Source organism: Chaetura pelagica, unplaced genomic scaffold (assembly GCF_000747805.2).
Source record: "Chaetura pelagica isolate M959 unplaced genomic scaffold, ChaPel_1.0 scaffold10, whole genome shotgun sequence".
NCBI classification, from domain to species: Eukaryota; Metazoa; Chordata; class Aves; order Apodiformes; family Apodidae; genus Chaetura; species Chaetura pelagica.
In genome coordinates this window covers 8887491-8898748 of record NW_009952263.1, presented here as the reverse complement: position 1 = coordinate 8898748, position 11258 = coordinate 8887491, and the positions used below count along the sequence as shown (strand labels likewise).

Genomic DNA, 11258 nt, shown 5'->3' with positions numbered 1-11258 from the left:
GCTCCTTGGCTATTTCACAGTTTATTTGCCTAGTTTGGCCCTTGTGTTTTGTCTGCAGCTTGAGGCCTGCTGTGGCTGCTTCCATTTCCCTGCATGCACACAGACACACACAGCCAGATGTCTTAGCCTGGAGGTGAAGTTAACCAGCTTTTTTGGTGATTTTGCTGATCCTGAAAAGACTTACTGAAGAGCCTCTGCTCCTTCGACCCAGGAAGCTGTAATGTTGCTGAAGTAACCACTCATGTGGATAGGACACTTGCAAAGTTCACATTTTAAGAAAAGACAGAGTCTCCATAAACACCTCATCTGAGATACGCCTTGTGTTTATGCTGAGAAGGTTTAAAGACCAAAACCCTGAAGAGCTTTCATGTTGGTTTAACAGTGCTAAGTTGAGGTAATTGTTACACGATATTCGTGGCTAGTGAAATTCAGTTTCCAGTAGCTTAATGTTGTATTTGTGATGGAGAGCAAGTTGCCAACCACAGCCACACAGAAGTCTTACTGGCAAACACAGTTTGATGTTTCTCTATTAAGACAGGATGCAGTGGTCCTATTTTTTTCCCAATCTGACTTAATTAAAAATAAAAAAATAAAAAAATCTCAAAATGGCCATCAGCAGCATGACATGTCTTTGTTTTCACACAGAGGTGGGTGGGGCATTTTTGTCCCATTCCTTCTTGGATAGATGATAGTGTAGCACCTAGCACCCCACTGCACGCAGGGCGCTACCCACCTCCGCTCCCCTCATGTGAAGTATCGGCACTGTGTGGAGTCGATGTAGCAGTAAGAAGTGCAGCGCAGCTTTCCGTAAGACCTAAAATAAAAGAGAGTATCTCAGAGTATGCAGAAATAGCTCACTTCATGTGGTTTCTGGTTGTAACTCTCTGTAGGAGTGAAGAACATCAGAAAATGCTGCACGCAGCAACGTACGGGACTTAAAATTAGAGGGTAATTTCCACCACTGCTCCCCCTTGCCAGCAAAAAAAAACGACTCCAGGAGAAAGTATGAGTGAAGACAATTCCCAGTAATGTAAATAAAAAAAGATCCCCACTGGCAGCAGGACATGAGTGTTATGTCAAGGAGGTTGCAGAAAGCCTTGATGCTCACCTATGGGAACTGTATAATGAAATATCTGAGTCATTGAGTTGCATATTTTTCCTGTTACTTCAAATAGTTCTCGCAGGTGTAACTCTGCCTGTCCTTTAACTTATTTGTCGTGTACTTGAAATAATGATAGTGACACATGCCCACCTTTGAAATAAAAGAAAATGGAAGGCTTATTGAAAAATAAGGAAAAACAGTGGGTTTTGTTTTTCTTCTGACTTAAACTGATCTACAGTGACTTTACCTACTGAAGACCTGACCACAGGTGTTAACAAAATAAACATTTTGATGAGTTTCTATTGATAGCATATGCCTAAGTGAATAACCAATCCATCAGATAATCCACAAGCTATGGATAACGCAGCCATTAAGCAGGTCCTTAAAACCACATCCTTGGATAACCAACATTCACAGAACATTAAAATAAATTTGTGTGTGAAATATGTGAAGTTTGAGGGCTGGAAATAGTAGAAAATGGTAAAATCAGCTTGCAGCAGAACTCTTGGAGGAAAGGATGCTTTGGGGTGAAGCTCCAATAAGAGTGCCATGCTCACAAGCTTATCCCATTTTACTGATGAGCCTCAGCTTTTTAGTTTAGCAGATAATTTGCAGACTGCACACACAAAACAAAGGATCCCATTTGCTCTTCACAACTTGATTATACATGGAAAGTGAAAATTATAAACATTTCTCAAGGTTTTGTGGTGCTGTTTTTGACACCAAACTTCAGACTCTTAGAAAGGAATAGTTTTTACAGTAGACAACAGCTCTATACTGTCTGAAGATGTGATCTCTGTAAAATGTTTCAGGTTGTCAGGTTTGCTGGTCTTGATTTTGGTAATCTCTTACACCAGGAGTGCTCCAACAATTGCAGTGGAAGGATTAGCACAGCACTTTACTTACAAAAAACATCCTGTGGTTTCTTATTCCTGCCAATTAGCACATTATTCTTCCATGAATGATGAGGGCTCTGCGCATAATTTCATTTCAAATTAAATATTTCCTGCTAGCCAGTAACAATACCTGACAGCTAAATAGAGGGACTCCTGTCAGAGGCAAAACGCTGACCAGAGGAAGCTGCTTAAACAAAGGTAGAGAGGGCAAATCAACAATAAGCAGATGTGTTAAATGAAGGACATTGCTAAGCAGATGCATGACTTTGCATCTGCTCTAGAGTGAATTTCCTGGTCTTTGGGATGGCTGATAGATGACCTGTTGATTCAGAAAGAAAAACACCCCTAGAGCACCCACTAAGGGCAACAGGAGGTGGTGGTTATGGTTTGAGTTTTGTCTGTTTTTCCTTCAGTGTTGTAATTTGTTTCTCACAGGCTTTCTTACTCTTGGTAAGTCATGGGTGAACATTAATGCGATGATAGTGTCACCAAATGAGGAATCTTTGCAAGCAACAGGTAAATGTGTCTGTGTTGCCTTAGTTCATTTTGTACAGTGAGAGGCATGTGCTTATCACTGAAAGTTGATGAGATTTAGCCCTTGAAGTCAATGATATGCAGGAATAATCTTATAGAATCTTCCTCCCCCACTACCTACAGTGGTCCCAGGGGAGCAAAGATTAAGTGGGTAACGCTTCTCTGTTATAAAGCTGGCAAACAGAAAAAAACACCCCCTACCCCTCAAAAAAAAACCAACCAACAAACAAAACCCTGGACCAAAGTGAAGGTGGCTCATACATACCCAGGGAGATAGGTTTTACATGTCAAATAACCAAAATCCATCCCATCACAGTCTTCAACCCCCTCGTGTCGGTAGCCATCTCCACAGTAAGCGCGGCGGCATCCTAGTGAAAAATACAGAGAAGAAAATACTTTCGAGGCACTTCAGATGTAAAAAAGGAAGGTGAGGTAAGTGGAACTAGATTTTTAACAGCACAGTGTAAAACAAAGCATCCCGGGAGGAGCATCCTGTAAGGACTGTCTTAGGAGAAGCAATATTCTTCACTACAAGACCATGGGTTTTTTAGTCTGATTTCATTGACCAAGGGGGAAAAAATGATAACTACTAAAAATAGCTACTACAGAAATACTAGTGGCAACAGCATTTATTCTAATTATTATTGTAACCATAGATAATGACTATCAAAACAAATTAGAGGAAGAATAAAATACAGTTAACATTAATGATTTGGGGAGGTCACAATTTAAAAAAAATTCACTCTGATGTCATTAAGAGGTTTGAAAATCCCAGCCTTAGACCTTTACCCAATGTTGCACAGTGACTGTGTGTCTACTGCAAGTGAATTCCCACATCCAAACTGAATGATTCAGGCCTATTTCCTGTCTATCAGGGTAAAAACAAAAAAGTATGTAGTGATTGTCAAAAAAGTGTCTTTCCCACTGCTTTCCTACTGACTTGAGCATGAGTGGGCATTGTGACATTTTTTTCATGGTAACTGGCATGTAGGCTCCAGTGATTTGTGGGTTTTTTTGCTATTTTAGCAACTGTACTTTGCTTTTGATGTCTTCAACTTTTTGAGTACAACTTTAAAACTTGAACAAATTTGTTTCACTAAAATCCCTTTGACATCTTCTCAGAAACACTACTGAGCCAGGGATTAAAAATATACCCAAGAATAGGGTGTTTATAAGAGTTAAAGTGGGTTATTTACAAATAGAATTTCTTAATTAATTGCACCAAGGATCTGTTTGTTAGAAGTCAATGCTTCTAAGAACAATGAGCTTATTTAATTAATATTTAATTAATTCATAATTAAATCCACTTAACATTTGGTTCACCTTTTTTGTTCAGGTCAAGTCACAAGTGCTGTAACTCAATGATAACTATTTTGGTCACTTCAGTCACATCTACATCTTGCAAGTCCTCTATCAACATGAAGCTTCAGCCAGTGTAGAGCACAAAGTAACACAATGTGCCTCCAGACACACAGTGTAAAATTTTGCAGACACTAGAACAAACAGACACTATTTTCCTGCATGCTTACTCCCCATGGTTGATTGCAAATTCTAATTGAATCAGTTTCTGACGCCTGGAGAACTCATGTTGTCTCACTGTACTACTCTGCAGTCAGACAAGCTCAGAGGGGCATTTATTTATTTGTCTCCCTATGCCTGTTGCAACTGAATTGCCGTTGAAATCTCCTGTTGTCACTGAGAAGCTGGCTGGGATCCCTACGTTATAAGGGGAAAGATGATGATGGACAGGTGGAGGGACAAACTCACATAGTGTGGCTGCATACACCTCATTTTCAAAGGCAGATTAAAATATTGAGTGCCCTATAAATGAAAAAGAAAAATTGCACCTTCCAGTGTTGGCTGATACCATTTCTGAAATGTGAAGAAGCATGCCTTGGCTAGAACCAACAGAGGATCAAACCTGCTGTGTGTCAGCTGTAGATGATGTGGGGTGCTGTGCTCTGGGAAAGGAATCAAGCAGTAAAAGTAACTGAAAGGTAGAAGTGAAGGTGGCCACAGCTGCTTGTAGGCTTACATGCTCATATATTCTTTGCTCTACACAACAAAATGTTACATAGAGCTAACAGTTAAGGTAGTGGGCTGACATCTTCTCTATGCAAGTGAGTAACAAAATCCAAAGTGTTTTTACTGGACTAGCTCACTGTTAGTTACAGCCAGCTTCAGTGTCCATCCTGAGGGCTTTTCTGGGGCACTCCAAAGGTGCTGGCCCTAAAGCTGGCAGCCTGTGGGGAAGGTGTGTATGTAAACCAGCTGCAGGATGTGGCCCCTGAAATGTAGTGGATTTGCTCTGACTGCAGACACCTCTACTCAGTGAGGTATATGGTCCTTGATGAGGATGCATGAGAAGAACTTGGCACCACATCTGCTGTGCTGGTGTGTGGCATCCACGTGCACGAAGGACCTCAGATTTTGCACTATGGCTGTGGTGCCTCCCTCTCCCAGTGCCTCACCCCACAAAGAACACAAGCTCCCTTGAGTGAAACACGTGTGTGATTTACAGAGCAGCATTCCCCGTGGAAACAACTAATGCACCTTCCCTGGTAGAAAGTGGCTGTTCTTGATGTGCTCTAACTTACTTATACAGTCGTCAGTCACAACCACGTTGCCATCGTCGCACTCCTCCCCATCCTGCACGATCCCGTCTCCACAAGTACCGCCAGCCTCGAAGCGGTAATCCACGGGATAGAAGGGGGTGAGCTGGCCAGAGAAACACACCGTGGTTACTGAGCCAGCCTCGACCAGCCTGGCCAGCAAGCAGAGGTGAAGGGCTCTGGAAGGCAGATCCTGCAACCGGGTTTTCATATCCCACTATTTGGTGGTTCGCAGGGTTTATACAGAATCTGATTCAAGCGCAGCGAACACATGGAGGATCCTGCTGCCGATTCCAGCAAGACTTAGCTTAGTTGCTTGAAGCAATAAGGAAATACGTGTTTTTGGTTTTCAGGGTCTGTGTTTTTTGGCTTTATTTTGTGTTAAATAAAAAATGCTCTTTGCTGTCTTAATTCCCCAGACTCAACCCCATTTTGTTCACCAGTGGAGCCTCGTTTGCAGGGAGGTTAGCAAAACCTGCAAGACTGATGAGTTACTGCCTCAGTAATTAAGACTCCTGTGAACAAAAATCATAGAATTAGGTACAGTTGTGGCACTGCTTGAAAATGGCTTTTTTTCCATTTCCATTTCCTTGATTCTATACGACACCTTAAGTACAGAAGTATGTTCTGTATTTTAAAATGAAACATACACTCATGGATTTTCTGAGACCACAGTCATATTTTCACCTGGACTGGGAGCCATCCAAAGGTGTCCTTGAAATACAAAGATCTCTGATCTCTTCTAAAAGCTAAGGCATTTTTGGTGTTTAACCGGTCCAATTCTTCTTGATTATTCACCACAAAAATCTAGGGCACAGAAAAAGAAAAAAAAAAAAAAAGAAGTGATTGGTAACTCTCTCAAGAAGCATTTTGGATTGGCACGGTAACTAGTTTTATCTGCCAATAAGTAAATAACTGCACAGGAAAATGGTTTGGTTGTTTTCAGAAACAGAACGGTATTCTGGCCCTGGGTGACAACTTAACCCATGGACTGGCACAGCATAAAAGGCTCTTTTGTGACTGGTAAGAGGAGACACTTTCTTGCTTTCAAGAGAAATGAGAGCTATGGGTCTGGGACTTCAGCTCAAACACAATTACAGAATCAGTTCTTTGCTGGCTTTCTATTTTTTTGCTTTCTTTCATTCAAGCTGAAGGCATTTTTATTAAATTAGCCTTTTTTGGGGGCTATGGCAATATTCTGCTATGTGAAAGTTTTGGGGTTAATTTATTTTAAAAAGAACCAATTCTATTTATGCTGGTGGGAATCAGGCTCAGCCCTAAATCCATTTTGCTCAGAAGCATTCCATTTGCTTTTTCTTAATTTAAAAGTGGTTTGAATAATGCTAAAATTAATTTGATTAGGCTGCTGAAGGAAGATATTGTATCCTAATGCCCCATACAGCCAATTTCAGTGACTGAGATATTAAAAAAATTGTAAGAAAGCAGCTCGACCTAATTTTTCCACTTCGAACAATTTTTTTTCTGTTTAACTGAAGACGACTTTAGACTGGAGTATATGGAACTACTAGGAACTACTGGAAAGAGGCCAGCACAGAGCCACAAAGATGATGAAGTGGAACATCTCCCTGTTGAGGAAAGGCTGAGGGAGCTGGGTCTCTTTAGCTTGAAGAGGAGACTGAGGGGCAACCTCATCAATGTTTACAAATATTTTAAGGGCCAGTGTCAGGAGGATGGAGCCAGGCTCTTCTCAGTGATGTCCAGTGACAGGACAAGGGGCAATGGGTGCAAACTGGAACACAGGAGGTTCCACATAAACATCAGAAAAAACTTCTTTACTGTGAGGGTGACAGAGCACTGGAACAGGCTGCCCAGAGAGGTTGTAGAGTCTCCTTCACTGGAGACATTCAAATCCTGCCTGGACACGTTCCTGTGTGATGTGCTCTGGGTGACCCTGCTCTGGCAGTCCCAGCCCGAAAGCACTAATTTCTCTTGAAAGCAAGAGCAGACCCCTGAGGGACTCCACTAGTCACAGACCTCCAGCTAGATTCTGTCCCATCGACCACAACTCTCTGACTTCTTCCTTTCAAGCAGTTCATGATCCACCTCAGTACTTGATCATCAAGACCACACTCCCTCAGTTTACCTACGAGGATGCTGTGGGAGACAGTGTCAAATGCTTTACTAAAATCAAGATAAACCACATCTACTGCCCTACCATCATCTATCCACCTAGTTACTTCCTCGTTACTTCTTTCCACTCCCAGAGCTGAAGCTTGCCACTCTGCCATCCCTCACTTCTGAGAAGATGGCACTTGATCATCATCAAATGAGGGTTTGAATACAGTGCAGGGTATGTACATTTTAGGCAGTTACACTCTCACTACTGTCTTTTGAGATCTAATATGAAACTGTTGCAGAGGGAAAATGAGGGTCATAAAACCTCCACAGATTGTTGCAAGCCTTATTATACCTTATGGCATGAGCTCTCCACTCTGTGAACTACATGAGAGTTTTTTGCAATAGTGTGCAGCATGATGTGATAGGCAACTTTATTTCCTGCATATTCTTCTCTCCCTATAACAGTTTAAAAAATAAGGGGGCTTTTTTGCAATGCACCACGCATAGGATGAGCAGCTCAGACTTGCAGCACACTCATGAAAAAGATGAGAGTTGATGGGCAGTGTTGTGAATTTGTCTTTCACACAGTGTAAGAGATTCCTGACAAGGCTACAGATGGAAAAGTTAACAAAGCTAATTGCTGCTTATTATCATTCAGAGATGACCAGACACTCGCAATAAACACTTGGATGCGTGGAATGGCTGGGCTATGGGGGCATACAGCAGCAAGGCAGCATTTTCATTGCTGATGAAGTGTTACAATGCCCAGAATAATAAGGCAGAGACTAGCAGGAAGGACAGAAATACTATTTACAAAGCCCAAATAAATCAGAGATTAAGGATTGCTAGGTCACTTCCCAACAATGACTTGTCCTTTAAAGTGCTTTGTCCAATTTGCCCATAAAAATGCTTTTATGAAGACCAGAGATTGGAATTAGCTATATAAAGTGTATGTCTACAGACAGGAGCTCGGAAGTCTGGCTCCCATGGTTCATGGAGACTCCATTTTGATCCAAGGGTCTGTGCTTTGGTCTGTTCTATGGTGTATGTGAAATGCTTGACTTCACTATTCAATTCTGACATCACTGTTTTTGCAGAAGATATAAAATATAAGCAAAAAAAGAGCTGCTTACTGCACTGACCAGCCTGAAATACGTTTCAATTTACTGAAATAAAAAGAACGTGTTATAAATGTACAGAAATGGAAAAGAGCACCTGCAGACTCGAAAAATGGCTTCTAAACACATGCTACATTACTGCTGGTTTGAAACAGCTGCATTTCAGCACCTCCAACACACACCCCTCAGACTTCTTTTGAGACCAGACTCCTTTGCGCCAACTGGATCTCAGAGGTGGTAGAGACTAGAAATACCACCTCACAGCCCTACTGACATCTTCCCTGTTAAATCCAAAATATTGGTGAGTACAACCCCTCTCACAATAAAAAGCACTCCAGAACTGCTCACATCCTCTCCCAGAAAATCTGCTCACCGCAGGGACTTTTGGATAACTATATCCAAACACAGGTTCCTCATATGGTGGGTTATTCACATGCTGTGGGGGTCTGCAGAGACATCTCCCTGGTGGTCCTGGAAGTCCTCTTTCCCCTTTTGGTCCTATTGCAAATTGGGCTAGGAAGCAAAATGCCAGGTTAACTTGTTACAAAGGTAACATACAAAACACAAATGCAGGCTAAGTAGAAAAAGTACAGGTCAAATGGATATATGCATTTAGGTAAATTTTCAGAGCTGCACATCTCCCACCAAACCCCCTGGGAACTGCAGGAAGTTATTACCAGAGTCACCTGTGACAGCGCTTCAGAAGAAAGACTGGGGTTTGTACCAACACCAGTTTTTTTTCCAGGTCACTTTAAAATTTTTTCCTACCAACTTTACAGAGAAAAAGAGAGGCCATTTGCTAAGGATTTCCAGATAGATGTCAGCCTGTATAAGGTTAGAGAAATTCTAGTCATTATGATCACACAGATCACTCCACTCTCCGAGTTCAGTTGTGACTCTATAGACATCTGAACTTGAGCATTTGTGCAGCCACTTGAGCAATACTGTTTCTGAGGTTTTTAGGCAAGAAAACCCAACTAGAAATACAAGAGTGCAACAAATAAAAATGAAAAAAAAAACCACTGCTTTTTGACTTTCAGACTTAGGCAAGGATGCTCTACTCTGCAGAATTAGACTGTGAGCCCATATATTCATGCTGCAAGCAGTGACATCATTACAGACAGGTCATTTAGGATCAGAATTTATATTCTAGAGGAAAAAGATCAACAAGCCTAACACGTAAACTTTCTGTGGATGGAATAAAGCCTTTAAAAAGTAATCTCAAGAACCTGGCTGCCTTCACATTGGCATGGTGAAAATTCTGCCCTCTGAAAACTTCCAGCTAGTTTACTCAGGACCAGGAAGTTTCACAATGGGTGAAATGAGTTACATGAAGATTTTGAACCAGCCCCAGCTTCACAGATGTACCATTTCCAGACCACCAGAAAGAAGATCCTTCCTGTTCATTGATGTTAAGCAAGGACCAAAAAAGGGAAAGCAAAATGGAAAAGGACATGGAACAGATTTGCTGTAGTGCAAGTAGCTGTTGTCTATTTGAGGCAATGGCAGTTTCCAGTTGGTTTTGTTTTTCTTTTCAGGTACTCTAGTAAGAAAATCCTACTTGAGGGTTCATTGTCACTGAACATTGTGGGTCATGTATTGTTCTTCATGTCTATGCTTGGTCTCACAAGCTGCCTAGTATTCATGTGCATGCACAGCTTTGAAGCTGTAAGATGATCAGTTAGAAGATTTTTATCCTGATTTCTACAAGACTCACAATTGTTGTGAGTGCAGATCTACAACACTTAACTAAAGAGAGAGGGTTTTTTCCACCACCTGCTTTATCCCTCTGACTCCCTTCCTTCCCTTTCTTTCTTTCTTTCCTCATTGGTATTGTGACTCAAGTCTCATCTGTTTTTATTTTATAGAGCTGCACAGGCTGACTATGACCTGGCTGGTTAGAAATTGTAATCTTTCTTTGTAAACCAGGATATCTGGCAAAGCAGGAGACCTTTGATGATGGAGATTAACTAGTCTCTCTAAGGCCACCAGATGGCTTTTCATCATCCCCATCTACCCAAGTCCCACAGATACCACATAGGCCATATTTTTTGTTTTATTTCAAACATCAAAAGCCATAATGTTGACTTTAAAATAAGGTATAGAGTCTGTATAATGGACAAGGATGCCTTCAGGAGAAATCCTGAAGCTGTCAGTGAAGAAGCAAAGCCCTGCAGCACTTTTTATAAATGGGGCCATGTAGGCATATGTCATGAGTCAGGAAGGGCTGGGGAGCAGGGACACTACTTAGGAAATCACCTGATCTCCTGCTTACCTAATCCTGAAGGTCCAGGGGGGCCTGGCTGGCCAGAAGGACCAGGCCTTCCAGGTGGTCCCATGATACCCGCAGGTCCAATGTCTCCCTTTAGTCCCTAGGAGAGAGGAGACATCCATTCATTTGCTAAACTATTGCTTTGTTTAATCCTACAAAGTAGTGCTGTGCCAGCAAAATATTCCAGGCTTTACATGAACACCAGTGATGCTGATCCCTAATTATGTCTTATATTATGCAACATGGAACCAGCAGACCAGGATTTTGTAGCCCCCAAGAAGGCTGTGGGAAGTCTCTTTTACCCCATACAATAGTGATCTGGCAGAGGAAAGCCAGGGCCAGCTGGACATGTACTGCTTGAAAATGAGCTGTCTACTGTGTTGCTCTGTCTCCTGCTTTGAAGGAACGATGGCTTAATGCTCTCTTCTTTAGCACAGGTAGATTAAGTAATAAGGTTTATATTAAATGTCTTTGTCTTGGTTGTTGTTTGATTGTTTGGGGTTTGTTTGGTTTGGTTTGGTTTTTTGTGTGTTATTCTTTTTTTCACATGCTTCCATGGTATTCAGAAAGGTTTTTCTTAGGGGCAATAGTTACATTCCTCTCCCTTCCTTCCAAGTAACATTTCTCTAAAGCCCATAGTCATTC

General features: G+C 41.6%; 1 protein-coding gene across 1 annotated transcript in view; it reads right to left on the bottom strand.

The window, feature by feature from the left end:
• Positions 1-744: 744 nt before the first annotated feature.
• The window catches only part of COLQ (collagen-like tail subunit (single strand of homotrimer) of asymmetric acetylcholinesterase), a 25020-nt gene continuing 14506 nt past the window's right edge, over positions 745-11258 (bottom strand). Inside the window, exons 11-16 of the mRNA XM_010007635.1 lie at positions 10617-10713; positions 8715-8854; positions 5832-5951; positions 5130-5250; positions 2798-2900; positions 745-814 (exon numbers count right to left, since the gene is read on the bottom strand). Coding sequence (XP_010005937.1) covers positions 745-814; positions 2798-2900; positions 5130-5250; positions 5832-5951; positions 8715-8854; positions 10617-10713 — 651 coding nt within the window. The remainder of the gene's footprint in view (positions 815-2797; positions 2901-5129; positions 5251-5831; positions 5952-8714; positions 8855-10616; positions 10714-11258) is intronic.